The sequence below is a fragment of the Zonotrichia albicollis genome, chromosome 3, assembly GCF_047830755.1.
Source record: "Zonotrichia albicollis isolate bZonAlb1 chromosome 3, bZonAlb1.hap1, whole genome shotgun sequence".
Lineage (NCBI taxonomy): Eukaryota > Metazoa > Chordata > Aves > Passeriformes > Passerellidae > Zonotrichia > Zonotrichia albicollis.
In genome coordinates, this window is record NC_133821.1 from 13,957,930 (window position 1) to 13,974,850 (window position 16,921).

Genomic DNA, 16,921 nt, shown 5'->3' on the forward strand with positions numbered 1-16,921 from the left:
GGTCATGACCTCTCTGTGTTTCCTTCAGCAAAATATTCCTCATTTCTTGGAAATATATCATGATTTATAGAGCATATGCAATGCTGATGTATGCAATGCTGATGTCATTACTCATACAGTGTCTGAAGGAAAAACAGGACATTAACCAACTCAAAACCTCATAATTTTCATTATTGATAGGTTTGTTAAGACAGACCTGATCTGTTCTGGGGAGGAAATCTAACTTCCAGGTTTTAATTTGTGAGATATCTTTGCTCTGCTGCAGGTCTGTGAGGAAGACAGAGGTGATGGTTACAAACAAGAAGACCTTTCCATAAGCAGAAGGATCAAATTAGGTAGCAATGTAGGAGAAGATAAGGAGTGATTGGAAGAGCCTCCAGGAAGGAGGAGATCTCCTGGCTCAGGGGCGAGCATCCCCCAGGGGCCCTGAGCACCGGAGGGCAGCAGAGCCTGCAGGCACCAAGCCTGGGTGACAGGGGACACACGGGGCTGAGTCACACAGGGGAGCGGCAGGGCCGGTGACAGAACCGGGCCGGTGTCAGATCCCGGGCAGTGACAGATCCCGGGCCGTGTCAGATCCCGGGCGGTGACAGATCCCGGGCAGTGTCGGATCCCGGGCGGTGACAGATCCCGAGCAGTGACAGATCCCGGCCGGTGACAGATCCCGGGCAGTGACAGATCCCGGGCGGTGTCAGATCCCGGGCGGTGACAGATCCCGGGCAGTGTCAGATCCCGGCCAGTGACAGATCCCGGGCGGTGTTAGATCCCGGGCGGTGACAGATCCCGGGCAGTGACAGACGCCGGCCCGTGTCACGCCGCGGAGACGCTGGCCCGGCCCCCAGCGGGCGCACGCCCCGCCCCGGCGGCTGCACGGCGTAACGGGGCGGGGAGGAGCAGGAGCCGGAGCCGGCTCGGGCTCAGGATCGGGCTCGGGAGGGCGGTTCTGGTTCCGGGTCAGTCCCCGCCTGGGCAGGCTGTCGGGCGGTGCGCGGGGGCGGCGGCCCCGGCCATGCGGAGCCGGGCCGGGCGGCGGCGGCCGCGCAGGGCCCTGCCTCGGCTGCGGCGGGGCCCCATGAGCCGCCGGGGGTAGGGCGGGGAGCCCCTTCCCCCCCGCCCCGCCGCCATGTACACCTTCGTGGTGCGGGACGAGGGCAGCAGCGTGTACACCGAGGTGAGCCGGCTGCTGCTGGCCAGCGGGCAGTGGCGGCGCCTCCGCAGGGACAACCCCCGCTTCAACCTCATGCTGGGCGAGAGGAACCGGCTCCCCTTCGGCAGGCTGGGTAAGGCTCCTCCCCGCGCCCGCCCCGCCGCCGGCAGCAGCGGCGCCCGGCGCTCCCCGCTCCCCCTCGGTCCGTGGCTGCGGCTGTGCCCGCCCGTCCCCGCTGTCCCCCGCCGCAGGGCAGCGTCCCCGCGGGTCGCCGCAGCCTCTCGGAGCCCCCGCGGTTGGGGATGCGGTGCCCCTGGCCCCGCTCCCCGCCCCGTCCCTGTCGCTGTCCCCGCGGCTCGGCGGCCGCCCCGGCGCCCAAACAAAGCTCAGGCCCCGCGGGGTCTCCGCGCAGCCGGCTCTCTGCGGGCCCTGCTGCCGCCAGCCGGGGCTCGAAGGATCCTCTTCCCAAGCTCCCCGAGAGTGATTTCACCGGGTCCCCCCAAACACCCGCCCGGCTTGAGGCCTGTGATGTAGTGAAGCAGTGGGAAGGGCAGGGGGGATGACACGAGGGTCGCTCGGAGATTCCCCCATGACGTGCGGCAGAGCTGGTGATCCCGGCCCCCTCTGGTGCAGCCCAGGAGCGCCTTCCTTGCCCTGCAGCGGTGCCCTTGGGGCCGCTCGCACCACTGCGGGGGGATCCGGACAAGCGGCGGTGCCTTTGTGGGGCCGCGGTGGCTCCGGCGTCATCCCCTGCCTGCTGCTGGGCACGGACACTGCGGTGCTGAGCTTACGTGGTGTGGGGCTTAGAGCTGTTCTGCCTCCTGCCTCAGGCAGCAGGAACACGGCTAAGCCAGGCTCGTTCAGACCTTCACTCCAGAGCCGAACTGGTGGGGATGTGCCTCTGCAGGGCTCGGTGAGGGTGACAGCACTGTCCCTGTCTGGAGCAGGGTGTGGGTAATTCCAGTAGGGTCTGTGTGTGCCGGGCCCCCTACAACCGCTGCCCCACCGATTTTTCCCCTGCTGCCTGACCCCCAGTGTCACCCTGCCACCGTGCAGGGCTCTGTGTAGGTTTGTGCCCTGCCTGCCATGCCGCTGCTGCCCCATGGCACAGCCACCCTGGCCCTGTGCCCCGCTGGATGGTGCAGAGCCCGGGAGCAGGGAGGGAGAGTGCCCAGGAACAGGAGAGCCAAGCCAGGCACTGGCAGTGTTGCAGGGCGTGGCAGGGAGCGGGGCTGCACTGTCATCTTGGCCCTGGTTTGTGTCTTTCTGGGGTGGTTTTGCAGCACTGCTTCTGGCTGCATGAACATCAGAAGAGGCAGAGCCCCCCTCACTCCAGCAGCTCTGGTGCAAGATGGCTTTGCAGCCCCTTTCTTGCAGCCCCTTTCTTGCAGCAGGGACCCATCTCTGACTGCTCTTAACAATTTGCAAGTCACCAGTTCCAGCACCTCTCCCTTGTCTCCTGCACACTGGTGAGTGGAAAGTCCCCATCACATGGCAGTGCCATCTGGTCACTGCCAGTGCCTGCAGCAGGCAGGGAGACACCAGGAGAGGCTCGGGCAGCGAGGATGCTCACATGTGCTTGCAGCAGGCACAGCAGGCAGACCTGTGCTTTAACTTGCTCAGCAGGGAGCACCTGTGAGCATCAGGCCTCATTGCAGAACAAGTGCAGTTCCTTGAGAGTGGGCTTGTGGCCATCTCTGACTAACCCCTTCCATCCTCTAAAAGTGTCCTGGAGTGATGGAAGGGCTTCCCTGAGCCCTCCAGCATGTGTTGCCATGGGATGCACAAAAACTCAAGCCATGTCTATAACCCATGGAGAGGGGCCATGCTTTGGCAATGGGATCTTTAAACCATCCTCCTATAGGAAACTGGTTGCCAGAAATCAGTAGAGTTAGACCAAAAATAATGTGGTTATTTTGGTGCATTTTCCAAAAAGCTCTATCTTCTTCCTGAGCAACTGTTGCATCAAAGCTGGCTTGGTTTTCCTAAGGGCTCTACTCAGTGGAAGCAGACATTAATTCAGGGAACTGTAGGGATTTGCATTACTCAGGGCCTAAGCTGGATCATGGAGAGAAGTGGGGACTCAGCATGCACCACTGCTTCTGCCCAGCTGCAGGGACCTCTGCAGCTCTCACTGATAACCTAATTCCTGGGGGATTGTGCCCTTAAGCTGTGTCCTCGTCTAGGAGAAAAGCAGTTTGTGCTGAGGGCATGGAAAGGAGGAAGAGGCTCATGTAGCAGGGGATGCTGGGCTCCATGCTCTGCTGGCCAGGAGAGGATTGCCACTTTGGTCAGTGCCTTGGCAGCTTTTTAATCTCACTAAATGCATGCTGCAGAGCTCACAACATGCTCCAGAAGTTTCCCTTCCTGCCTTGTGGTCCCTCTTTGCTGGCCACCCAAGTCTATGTTGCAGCCCACTGCTCCATGGCAATGCTCATGAGCCCATCTCCCCAGAATAAACTGGAAACAGAAGAAAATTTGAGGGGTTTTATTATTTTCTTTTCAGTAAAAGAAAAAAAACCTGCCTGTGCTGGATGCACCTTGAAGTGCCTGAAGCTACAGATCTTTTCTGCAGGATGGTTTTCAGCTATCTTGTATTTAAAGATTTGTGAATAAAAGTGACCCAGGTCAGGGAAGTGACTTTCAGGCTGAAAATAGATATTCCCTCTCTGTGATCTTGCAGCTGCCTGGTGTTTAAGGTAATGTTTGCTCCAGGCCTTTTTTCCCAGGCAGACACCAAGGAGGATAAGTAAAACCCTAAATCCTTTTTCTGAATTCTGGTCCCTCTCAGGGAGCTTCCAGCTGAGCACGAGTGTTTCTGTCCTGTGAAAAGGTGAAGACTTAAACATCTGGAGTCACTATAGGAAGGGCCACCAGTATAGTCAAGGGGACACAGCTTGACAGCCAAGCCCTGGGACAAGGACCTAAAGTCTGTATCTGTCTTTGGAGATGCTCAGGCTTTGGACAAGAGGTTGGAGCAGAGACTCCCAGAGGTTCCTTCTCACCTCAGGTATCCAACAGGACTTGTTGCAAACTGCTGGAAAGAAGCAAGACTCCAAGTGTTTCCCAGTGTTTTGTGGTCTCAGGCCCAAGAGGGAGTTGTGCTGTACATGACAAAGCAAAAAGGCCCTTTGCTGAGCTGTGATCTTTGTCTCAGGGTGTGTTTCCCTGCATCCTTCACCTGTATTTAAGAGTGACTGAAATCTTGGTTCTTACAAGCTTATACCAGCAGATGGAGAGCACCTGCCAGTTCCCAGTGTGAATTAGGAAAAAATTATTTTCTTTTGTAAGATGGATGTGTCAGAATAAAAACAAGTGGGTAACTGCATGGTTTTTTTGTAACTAAATGAAAGAAACCATAGGGACCAGGACCAGTTTACAACCTGCTTCTGTAATGCAGGGCAAGGAAACAGCCTCCTTTTTTTTCCCCCTAATGCACAGGTCCTTTGCACCAAGCAGCTGCTTTGCCTTTGTTCATTTTGGAGTTTGTCTGACCTCTGTTTCCCCTTCTCAGGCCATGAACCTGGACTTGTGCAGCTGGTGAATTACTACAGGGGAGCAGACAAGCTGTGCCGCAAAGCATCTCTGGTGAAGTAAGAAATCCACTGAAATGTCAGATGGGCTTGGCAGAAGTTTCCCTTCTAACCCTTGTCGGGTGTTGAACCTGTTTGGAGGGTATTTCACACAACAGCTGCCCTGTGCATGTGCTGTCTTCAGGCTCCTGGGCTGCTCTCTGGAGCTGTTTGTGTGCACAAAGGCCTCTCTGTAACCTCAGGGGAAATGCCATTTCCACTGAGTCGTATCTACTTGAAACCATGGACTGTATTGAATCAGATTAGAGCCAAATCAAAAGGGAAAAAGAAACCCAAACGAATCTGCTCTTTTTCCTTGTAGACATTTAATTAAAACCTTCTCCTTTTATTCTCTGTTCCATACAGAGAAGAGACACTAATGTGCCTTTAGCTAATCAGATTTGTTGGTCAAACAAATGCTTGGAGACATCTCCAGGAAGAGCTCTGGGAGTTATTTCTGCATGACCTGCCATGCCAGGCTCTCCTGGGGAAATGTGGATGAACTTTCATGGTAAATAACCCTGTCCCTGTGCAAACTCTGTGTCTTTATGTCAGAGCTCTTGGTCTCCTTTGATTGCCCATTACAATCTGTGCTGCCTCTCACTAATGCAGTGCTGCAGGCTGGGTGTGCTGATCGAAGGCCTCTCCTTCCTCTGCAAAGAGCCTCTTCCCAGTTCCTTTCCTGGCAGTGGTGATGGTGTTTGTCAGAAAGTGGCAGAGTATTTTTAAACAAGCACTTAGAGCACTCCTCAGATGAATTCCTCTTTAGCCTGTTACCTGGAGTGCTGGAAGCACTTGCACACCTGGTTTTATATCCTGCAGCTTGGCTGACCTTTTTAACTGTAGGGTCAAGCACACATCAAGCTACCTCGGAACCCACAGGACAACAAATGACATTCCTCAGGGCTTCCAAAGTGCCACTGACTCACTGCCATCTCAGCAGAGAGGCACAAATGCACAGAGAGTCAGCACCTCATGAACTCCACTTTTGGCTTTAAGCAAAGCACAGGCATTTAGAGAGGCAGGCAGCTCCCTTGACTTGGAAAGAAAACAGGCCTGAGCTCTGCTAACAGGAATTTGCTGCTGTCTCCAGAGAGATGTGCCTGAGGGATTCCAGACACCTTGGGATGTGAAACGTGGAGCTGTGCCCTTGCTTTCTCTGGCTTCCCAGAGATCTCTTCATGCACAGCTGGGACACCTGGTCCTATCTCAGTGGGAATGGGATCAAGGGCTAAACACCAGCACAGACAGCATTACTGCTCTGGCTTTCCTTTTTCCAGCTGTGATCCTTCCTGCCCTGAGCCATGTCAGTGAAAATCCCTCCTCAGTTCCCTTGTGCAGGGAATGCAGCACCAGCTTTAGTTATGGGGAAACTTCTCAGCTGTTAGTTTCATGATATCAGTAAAATGTTTAATGAAAGCATGCAGGTTCTGGTTCAAAGAGCAGTGCTTTGCTGTGGGCTGGGGTTGCCATGATATCTTTAGGAAAACCCTAATTTGAAGGCTCTAAGGAAAACAGGATAATTTAGCACAGACTATCCATAAGCTGCCATTCATCAACAAGCAAAAGAGCCCAGTTAATGATGATTTTTCTTTATTAAAGAGGCCCCATGCAGGTGGGGACACTCTGGACATTAACAGCCTGTCTGTGTTCGCCCAGGCTCATCAAGACAAGCCCTGAGCTATCGGAGTCCTGCACGTGGTTCCCTGAGTCGTATGTGATTTACCCAACAAACCTGAAGACCCCGGTGGCTCCAGCCCAGAATGGAATTCGCCATCTCATCAACAACTCGAGGACAGACGAGAGGGAAGTGTTCCTGGCCGCCTACAACCGGCGCCGCGAGGGAAACGAGGGCAACGTGTGGATAGCCAAGTCCTCTGCTGGTGCCAAAGGTTCGTTCTCCAGCACCAGGAGCTGCTCCTCTTCATTCCTCACTCTTTTTGCATGATCTGTAGGGTCACAGAGTTTGGCTGAGCCAAGCTGATGTGTCTGAAGGGCTCCACTGGCCATGCCAGACAGGCAGGGTGGTGTGCATGTGCTGCCTAGGAAATGAACATGCACCTCAAAATGTGGGAATGTGCTGTGGGGAGAAGGCAGCAGTGTGACAGTGTTCACAGGGGTTCTTGGATGAGGGAAGGGAAGAGGATCTGACTCCATGTTTCAGAAGGCTGGATTTATTATTTTATTATATATATAACATTAAAACTATACTAAAAGAATAGAAGAAAAGGTTTCATCAGAAGGCCAGCTAAGAATAGAATAGAAAAAAATTATAACAAAGGTTTGTGGCTCGGCTCTGTGTCTGAGCCAGCTGGGCTGTGATTGACCATTAATTAAAACATCCAACATGGACCAATCACAGATCCACCTGTTGCATTCCACAGCAGCAGGTAATCCATGTTTACATTTTGTTCCTGAGGCCTCTCAGCTTCTCAGGAGGAAAAATCTTAAGGATTTTCCATAAAAGATGTCTGTGACTCAGCAGGGACCAGCAAGTGGGGGCAATGTGGAGAGCAGGTTAGAGGGAGCAGAACAGGATACAGGGAGGCAGTCAGCAGGCAGGACAGTAGCCTGCAGGGGCAAGGAGCCCAGCTCCCCATGCTGCAGCTTAACTTGCCTTCTCCTGGGTGCAAATCCTGCTTGTCTTTCAGCCAGACTCACGTGCCTGGTGCCAGTGGCCTGCCTGTGGTCACAATGAGCAGCCACGAGCTCAGTGCGTCACAGTTGTACCCAGGCCTCAGGGGAAGGTACCAGAGCACAGACAATCAATGCAGTGTCTGTCTGTCCATTTAATCTGAGTAGGACAAACAGATACCCCAGTGATAATGTGTCCTTCCTTGTTCCAGGGTCATTCCATACTCACTCTGCAGAAATAAGGAGCTGTGAGGTGGCTGGACACAGCTCTAAATGCAGGGCTTTGGTGACTGTGTGCTCTCTGTCAGTTATGGTCTTATCATGGACACATTTTTTTGTTAGAATGACTATGTTTAAAAACTTACCTTGCTGTGTGTGCAGCAGAGCCCAGCCTGAGGAGGGACCTGGTCTTTTCAGAGAGAACAAGCCCATTACTCGTGTTTGCAGAGTCACTCTGCATGCAGCCTTGCAGAAAAGAGAATGTAAAAGCCAGAGCTGGCTGCACCATAAAACTGTCCTTTACACCAGCTTCCCTCTCTGTCCTGCTCTCTTGGCTCTGTCACCAAGAAGAATTGGAAGAGTATCCTTGTTTTCATCAGGAATGAAGGGGAGATGAGTCCTTTTGTTGTGCCAGTGCAAAAATGTGTTTCTGTGGGGTAAACTGGCAGAAAAATCCATCTGGGCATTTGGAAAGGCGATTGCTGTGGTCTGCTGCAGGCTGAGCAGGTTCAGGCTCTTCAGATACTTCATGCACATGTGATCCCATCTTTTCTGCACTAAAGCAGAGTAGCCTTTTGTATTCATCACTGTGCTGCTGCAAGTTAAAGTGGAAAGCAGAGTCTCATGGTAATCTTCTAGGGGGAAGTTTTATATGTCTGGGGATTACTTCTGATGAAAAAGAAAGCTTGTTCATGCTAATTACCAAGAAAGATACAGCTCAGGCCCAGCCCTTGTCTTGGGACAGGTCGAACAGAAGCTTAGTCATCCATCAGTAACAGGAAAATTCAAGGTTTAGGATGCCCTGAGTCAAACATTTGAAGGGTTGGCAGCTGTGGCTGGAGGTTCTGGTGTTTTCTTTGCCAGCTGCCCCCCATAAGCTGCTTTGCTGCCTCACTGGGTGGCTGCCCTGACCCTCCCCTGGGTTTGCCATCTGTCCATGTGGAGCAGGTGCCTGCTGATCTCCCCACTGCAGCAGCTTTGCTGGCTCTGGGATGTTGTTTCCCTCCTTCTCCCAGTGCACAGCCTTAAGTTGTGCCAGTGCAAGGTTCTGCCTTGCTCTGCTGTGATCAGGAGACTAAAACATCTTGCCCTCTGCATAAATCATGGGTGAGATACTTTAATTTCAGGCTTCCTTTCAGTGGAGGGTGCTGGGATGAATGAGAGGACAGTAGAGCTGGAAAGCTGAGCAGAGGATGCAGCAGTGGGAGTACCTGCAGGGCTGTGCTGACAGCAACCTTCAGAAATCACAGCTAGGAGCATTTTTTGTTGGATGATCCTGTCAAACCCTATCTGTGCTTGAAACCTCTGTTACCCCTTTAATGCCCTCTTGAAAAGTGGGGTTTTTTGCACAGTATTTCGTCAAAAACACTCAGCACAAAATTAAGACTAAGTAATCAGGTTTAGTCCAGAAAACTTAATACCTCAAGAATGGGCATAATGCCAGAGGAGGGTTTGATAACTCTACCTGAGCTGGCTTATCCCTCCTGGTACCATGCCCTTCCTTTATGAAATCCCAGAAAGAAAATGGGCTCTCTTCAGTGCTCTGCAACAGAAGTTTGCTATTTGGACTCTTGCAAGAGATGAACAGTGACAGCTTCAGCCAAAATGTAGGAGTGTTTAAATGGCACAGTTCATTTTTTTAATGAAGAGCTTCCACAGCAGGAGCACTGAGCACATGGATGAGCAATTTGAAATAGTACTTTTCCTTATTTATCAATGATTTTAATAATCACTTAAATGAATTCAGTGAGCAGGGCAGCACTGCACAAGTGTGCATGTGTGACTGCCTCTGGCAGCCAGAGAAGCCAGACAGGGAAAGTCAGTCTTGAGTCTGGGATAAAAAGCCCCACAAATCTCCCTCCCCAAATAAAAAAGAAGGGCAAAAATCTTTACAGAAAATGTGCCAAACTCCCTGTTCTCTCTAAACTGCTGAAAACCGGGGAAAAACAAAACCAAATTTGCCAAGTGCCAAATACAACCACCACCACATCCTCCTACCCCCGCCCAACCTAGCTAGGAAGAAAAAAAGACATAAAAGAATCCAGAATGCCCCCAAGCCAAACAGCTGCCTCACTGCCTGCCCAGTCCCTGTTTGCTGTGCATCTCCTCTCACCTCAGCAGCCACCCCCCTGCAGACATGCCCTGGGCAGGCTGTGCCCTGTCAGATGCCCTTGGTTCCCATTTGCAGCAGGGCTGGTTTCTGGGGATGGCAAGGAAGAGATCCCTCCACAGATTCATTCCCGTGGAGTGACTGTGCCGTTGCTGACCCTGGGGCCACGGGTTCTTGCATGTTGCTTTTTGGGCTAATGAGCCACTGGGGGCCTGAAAAAGCTCCAACAAAGGTAGAAGGATCCTCTGCCTAATTTTGTCTTCAACTTTCTGTGCCAGGGGAAGGGATCCTGATTTCTTCAGAGGCTTCAGAGCTCCTGGACTTCATCGATGAGCAGGGACAAGTGCACGTGATTCAGAAGTACCTGGAGAATCCTCTACTTTTAGAGCCAGGGCATCGCAAGTTTGACATCAGGTGACCTCTCCTGCCTTTGTAATAGCAGTTTTCTTGTTCATGCTGTTTCTTTGGGAGCCACTGAGAGTAGAATTTGTCCTCCTGTTTGTTCCCCCAGGAGCTGGGTTCTTGTGGATCATCAATATAATATCTACCTCTACAGAGAGGGTGTCCTGCGGACCTCTTCAGAACCATATAACAGTGCTAACTTCCAGGACAAAACCTGCCACTTGACCAATCACTGCATCCAGAAGGAATATTCCAAAAACTACGGGCGCTACGAGGAAGGAAATGAAATGTTCTTCGAGGAGTTCAACCAGTATCTGATGGATGCCCTGAACACAACGCTTGAGAACAGCATCTTACTGCAAATCAAACACATCATAAGGTAGCCAGCTGCCTGCTGCTGAGGAGGGCAAAACCCTTCAGGGGCAGGGAGTATGGACATAGAGTAAGAAGGAAAGGGTTTCAATTGCAGAAATTTAGGATAAGTCCATAAATGGCCCCATGTCTCTGCTCAGTGAGAAGGCACCTCCATAAGTACTGTTGCCTCAGTGGTGTGTGTCCACATCTCTGTGATTTGCCAGCTGTGGCTGGAGAAGGATAGAGTGAAAAGGGAAGAGAGCCAGGGCTGGAGAGGCTGAGATTAAGAAAGGCATAAAGGTGACAGAGGGGAAGTGAAGGTGAACTCGAGTGTGCAGACTCTGGATGCTTCCCCCACCATCAGCCAGCACAGCCCATGGCTGTTGCCTGGGTCATCTTACTCAGTCCACAAGATCCAGTTCCTTCCTGGGCATAGAAATTGCCTGGAGAGAGATCTTGGTGCTGCAGAGAATCCAGGTTTGACAAAGCAGTCCTTCATGAAGGGATATGCTTTGCCAGTACCCCACTGCTGTTAATTGCAGTAAAAGAGATGTGGCGCAATCTTTGAGGGACTTGAAGGCAAATGAGCATCCAGTGGCAGTTCCTGGGGACCTGCTGCAGCCCTTGGTGGCATTGCACATCATGTTTTTCAGCTTGCCTGACCCAGTGGTGAGGGAGGATGCTCTGCAGCTCCTTGTGAGTTAACTCAGGGGTCCCCACATGGATTTTCACGGGATCTCACTTGCATGGCATGTGTTGGACATAACTTGTCATTTGGGAGAGTTCCAGGGCAACCCCTCTTATTTAACATGTCCACAGCAGCCTTAACCCTGAGTTCCTGTTTCTCCCTTCACAGAAGCTGCCTTATGTGTATAGAGCCTGCAATCAGCACGAAGCATCTTCACTACCAGAGCTTCCAGCTCTTTGGCTTTGACTTCATGGTGGATGAGGAGCTGAAGGTCTGGCTGATAGAAGTCAATGGAGCCCCAGCATGTGCCCAGTGAGTAAATCAGTTTCTGGAACACCCTTGTGATGCCACCATTCACATGCCTCACCCAAAACACAGCTGTGTCCCAGCTCCAAGTGAAAAAGGTGAAAGAAAATTAATGGTGAGAGAGTTTTCCAGGCTAACACTGGACACTGCTCCAAGTGCCAGTCAGTTTGGGTTCATTACTATTCTCTGTGTTTGGTATCCCCCCCAGCTTCTTTCCCACGTGGGATGGGGCACTAAAAATATCACTTGAGTCATTTTTATTGCTTTTGGGTTGAAGTTATGTTTGCAGATTTAAGGTTTTGGGAGTCAGATTGTTTCTCAGTCTCTGTTGTGGCACCACCGGTGGCTGCTCTTTATATGAGCACATGTTAAATGAGGAGCATTAAGGGCAGCAGCTGGAAGTGAGTGACTCAATTTGCAGGCAGCAGGACCACAGAGCACACTGTGGATGCTGCAGATGTTACGAAATCTCTGAAAACCTAAGGAATAAAGACTCAACACCAATTTAGTGTTAAGAAGAGCATAATTTATTCAAATCACACAGGGATAACTCCTGAGTTTGTGTCCATGTGATTTTACAAGTGTCTTGCTTATATTCAATTTGCCCATTACCAAAAACCCTCCCCAGGTTCCCAGATTAAGTCCTTGTTTTGGCTGTGCCTGCATTCCTGAGCCAGATGTCTTCTTACCTTCCAGCCACGCTTGCTGGGAAAGCAGATTTTGCATGCCTTGTTTCTCTGCTAAGTGTTCACAAGCACAGTAAAAACTGAATTAACCCTTTTGGTATCACAGAGATCAGGTTATAGCTTCTTCCAGCAGCCACAGGGAGGCTGGAACAGCCCAACAGCCCTGGCCATGAACATTTCTGTGTAGGCACAGCAGAAAGTGCTGTATTACATGACTGAGACAGCTGCAGGAGACCAGAAATTTTTGCTAAGTGAGCATCTGTATCATATTAAAAAAAAAAAAAAAAAACAGAAAAACAGAACAGGCTGTACATTGCTGCATTAGAACTTTATGAGATTAGATGTCGATTAAATTAGGTTAGATCATCACTAACAGTAGACAAAAAATGCAGGTCAAACCTTACCAGACAGCCTGTTGAGCTTTTTCGGGGCTAGAGCTTGGGGAGCTTTCTGTGTCCAGGATGCCCTGTTCACAATGTGCATCATGGTGCAATGACTGCCTTGCACCTCCTTGTCTTGCTGTAAGGGTAGAATTTGGCTGTTGCTGGGTGGATTTGGATTGCAGCAGTGCCCTGTTTGTTTTGTGCCTCTTGGAAGAGCAAGGGCTTTGTTGGGCACTTGGAAGATTGAAAGCAGCTGAGGTAGGTTTTGGCTATGTGTGACTTCTCTTCAGGGTTATTTTTATTTGTAGCACTTGTATCACACAGCTCCCGTTTAAAGAGGAAAAAATGGCTGCTGTAAGTAATACCATTCCTAGGAGCTGAAAAAAAACATCTCACTGTCACATAACCCGAGTGACATGGAGTAAAGACATTGTTAATCCTGGGAAAAACAGGTTTGGGACTAAATATGTGCCAGATGCCAGCACATTCAGGGAGGTTTCATGTGCATTTCCTCCAGCAGAAAATGAAGCTGTTGTTAACTCAAACACCTTGTCTCTCCTCTCCCTAATCGTGCTGTGCCATGGTGAAACACATCCCACATGTCTGAGGGTCTTGTGGAGCCCCTGAGCTGCACCCCAGCACAGCATTTCATCAAACCAGGAATGCATCAGAGCAGCCCCTCTGGGGCACATTCCAGTGTGCACAGCATCTGGTGCAGTAAATCCCAGCTCCCTGAGTTGGAAGTTTGGTACAGGGAGCTCTGAGATGTTTTCTGCCCCTTTGCATCTTGTGGAGACTCAAGTCTCCTGAGGGTCCAGAGCCTCTGACTGTAAACAAAGGTTATGGGTTTTGTGGTTCTTTGTGAAAGGGAGCAATACTGGCAATTACCACCATGGTAAAAGAAGATATTTGTTGGTGTAAACAGGGAGGAGGTAGAAGAGATACTGTTGTCCCCCTATTTGCCACCCTGAAACTCCTTGTGATGGGAGTAGGATCTTGTAGATTTTGCTGGGAAAATGCATTTCTACATAAAAACATCAAAATTGGCCAGGCATCTGCTGGTTTGTCCTGCCTGGGTATCTGATTGTCTCTCTCTCTCTCTCATCTCTTAGGAAGCTGTATGCAGAGCTCTGCCAAGGAATTGTGGATGTAGCCATCTCCAGCGTTTTCCCCCTCAGTGACACTGGGCAGAAGATGAGCCAGTCATCCTCCATCTTCATCAAGCTGTGATGATGACACAGCTGCCACCTCTGTGGACAGGGAGAGACTGCACCCCTCGGGTCAGCACACTCTGGTGGCTTATCTCAGTAACATGCCAAAAAGTGATAGAGACAGGCTTCATATTTTCTGGGAGACCACAGGGAAAAACAACAAAACAGGCATCCTCACAGAGCTGTGATGAGCCAGAGCTGCTCAGATAACTCTGCCTGCATTCACCAAAATCCACTTTAGAAACAGCTCCTGTGACTTTGATACCTGAAACAAATCTCTCTGGGAGTACAACAGAACAACCTTAAAATGAAACCCCAGCAGGGATACTGTAATGCTGTATTAGCTCCTCCTTTTCTATAGAGATAACATTGGGTTTTTTAAGGGAATTGAGTGGAGAGAACGATGGAGTTGTCCTCCTCCTGCTGTGTTTATCCTTTCCTCACCTACTGCATCATTAGTGCCTTAGCTCAGCTCCAAATCGGTGACTCCTTTCCTTTGTTCCTGCTCTGTTACATAGAAAGGAGCCAGCTCTCCTGGTGCCTAAAACCAGGAACACCAAGAAATCAGTTTCCTTAGGTCATTTTCCAAGCTGGTTGGCTGAACACCCAGGCAATGGCTGGTAAAGGGTGCTGAACTGCAGGTGGTGAATTAACCCAAGCAAGGAAGGTGATTTTCTTTATAGCTATCCCTTTTCCTATTGAGATTTGGATCAGTGATTGTCCCAGTCTGAGGCAGTTGGATTCTGCTTAAAAGAGGTAGAGAGACCCCCTCAGAGCTCAGCAGCAGACTGTAGGATTTTGAGCATCACTTTTGTGCTGAGTGTTTCAAGTAGCAGAAGCCTGATCTCAGTTTCTTCTGAGGCACTGCAATGAATTTAGGCTCTTCTCTCAGATTTCCCCTTCATTATTTACTTGAGGCTTGGACCTGAAATCTTTCTACCCAAATCCCATTTGTTCCAGCCAGTTTTATTCTCATCTGTTTGACAAATACTGTAATCTTCTGCCCTGAACGCAGTCCACAGCTTGATCTTAGCTAGGGGCAAGGTGGGTGAGGTTTTGTAGGCCAGGAGAGACATTCCTGTTTGCCACACATCTGGGAAATCAGGTGCTTTGGGGGGAAGGAGAGGTTAGATTCCTTGAGGTCTCTGTATTTCAGAGCTAACATCTGCTTCAAGTATGGCCTAAACCTCTGTCATGTGTCCCACCTTGTGAAGTGTGTCTGAATTTGCAGTGTGAGCCCAGCACATCCCTCTGGCAGGGAGAGATGGTCATGGACAGAAAGCAGTTCCTGTTCCCCATAACAAACAAACAAACAGGAGGACATTGTGGAGATTACAAACTGCCTGTGTGTAATGGGAAGTGAAGCAGCAATGGAATTTCTGCCCTCCTCAGAAGATCCCAGCATTTTGGTGTACTCACCTCTGCTTGTGATGGAGATTTCAGAGTTCTTCATGCAGCAGGCAATTCTGATGGGAAGGGGCTGAGTGGTAAGGAGGGAGAAGGATGTTGGGGGAAGGATTGGTTGTGTTTTCTAACCTTATGATAGCACAGAGGTGTCAAAATTTCACTGCAGTCCTGGTGAAGTGTGGTGGTAACTCACCAAGGTAAAATGTAGGCTGTTAAGGGTTCTTACTCAGATTGCAAAGTTCACCACATCTCCATTGACATTTTCATGTTGGCTTAGCTGAGCTTTAAAACTGCATGGTTTTTGTCCAGCAGTGGGAAGATCTCACAGCAATTGTTCTCATCCAGGATGTGTCTGAGCTCTCATAAATGCTAGGGCAGACGAGAACAGAAAATTTTCCCCATCACAATGAACCAAGAAATGCTCAGATTCTGGGGGCTAGACCCATCCTTCTCCTCAGAAGGGAAGTTTAGATAATGCCTGGTGGTAGAGCCACAACTACAGATGATGCAGCTGTTCATACCCTGCCTTTCCAGCTGGGCTTGGGGAAGGTAGAGTTTCAGGGACACTTGAATCCTCTGTTTGCTGAATTTTTCAGGAATAAGCAACATCCTCTGGAGTAAAATGTGTACTTTCCACCTTCTCTCAGAGTGTCCCCCAAAGTAAAGCACAGAAGGTAAATGATAAAGGACAGAGAGCACAGTGCCTAAAGTTTTACCCAAAATCCTATAGCTACAAGGTGGAGTAGAGGATGTGTGTGTGGCTAAGGCCTGGGCATTGCAGCCTTGGGTGCACCTTGCAAGTGATGCTCACAAGCCCCTGTGAGACTTCTGTTTGTTTCTTTTTTTAGGAATATACAACAATAAATGTTTTCTAGTTTATTTCAGCTAAAAGGTCAATAGAAAAGGTCTTACTCTCTTTCCTGAGCTTTCACCCAGAATACTGCTGGGTTTCCAGAAGACACCTACCATACCACAGAATGTCTCTAGTCTTAGTTGTATCCCTTCATGTCATCCATGAAGAATTTCTGGCCCAGGTGTTCCAGCTGCGTTGTCCAGCAGGGTCTGGTCCTACTGGACTCTGGGTTTCAGGTAACTCCCATGTGGCTTGTTCCATACAAGTTAGTCATGTTGTGCTTCTGCTGAAATCCCACAGTCCATGGAGAACGCCGGAGAAGTCTAAGAAAGGCTCAAACGCCGATTTCATCCAGGTGACTGTGACCAGTGCCCTGCAGGACTGCTTGCATGTCCCTGCTCCCAGCATTTCTCGTTCTCCGTACGCAGCTCTCTCCCGGGAGAGCGACGCTGTGCCGTTCATAATCGTGCTCCATGACCGTGTCTGCTGTGGCAGCCCTTGGGAAACCCTGGTGCTGAGAGGATTTGGGGTACACGGGGCGCTGCCGAGGCCGAGGATCAGCCTCGGGACCGTGTGCCCGGCTGCTCTCACGCCAGCCTGTGCATGTGGGGCTGGGAATGCCTGAGCTCCCGGCTCTGCGGTGAGCTCACATCTATCCGCATCTCTCTAAACCATCATTAAAACATGCAAACCCCACGGCCTGCGGTGTTTCCTTGGCGCAGCGGGTCCCTGGGCTGCCAAGTGCCCAGGAGCCCGGGCACTGGGCTGTCCCGGCAGCGCTGGGAGCTGGGGAGCAGCGGGGCTGTTCGGGATTCCCGGCGTGCGGAAGTGGCGGAGAGCGACGGGCATGGGTGGATGTCCCGGCTCCCGTTCCGAGAGCGCACGTGGCTGGGCCGGGAGAGAGACACGGATGTACAGGAGGTCCCAGGGGAGCTGGGAATGCATGTCG

The 16,921-nt window shown here is 50.8% G+C and overlaps 1 protein-coding gene across 1 annotated transcript; it reads left to right on the forward strand.

Moving 5' to 3' along the window:
• Window positions 1–844: 844 nt before the first annotated feature.
• TTL (tubulin tyrosine ligase) lies at window positions 845–16,668 on the forward strand. The gene is made up of 7 exons (XM_005486768.3): window positions 845–1,280; window positions 4,662–4,740; window positions 6,379–6,611; window positions 9,961–10,096; window positions 10,194–10,463; window positions 11,295–11,438; window positions 13,614–16,668. The coding sequence occupies exons 1-7, from the start codon at window positions 1,124–1,126 to the stop codon at window positions 13,729–13,731; spliced, it is 1,137 nt and encodes a 378-aa protein (XP_005486825.1). The 5' UTR covers window positions 845–1,123; the 3' UTR covers window positions 13,732–16,668.
• The last annotated feature ends 253 nt before the right edge of the window (window positions 16,669–16,921 follow it).

Coding starts and splice junctions, on each gene's coding strand:
- TTL (XM_005486768.3), top strand. CDS start 1,124: ATGTACACCTTCGTGGTGCGGGACGAGGGCAGCAGCGTGTACACCGAG. Junction 10,097..10,193: donor CATCGCAAGTTTGACATCAG/GTGACCTCTCCT, acceptor TTGTTCCCCCAG/GAGCTGGGTTCTTGTGGATC. Junction 11,439..13,613: donor GGAGCCCCAGCATGTGCCCA/GTGAGTAAATCA, acceptor CTCATCTCTTAG/GAAGCTGTATGCAGAGCTCT.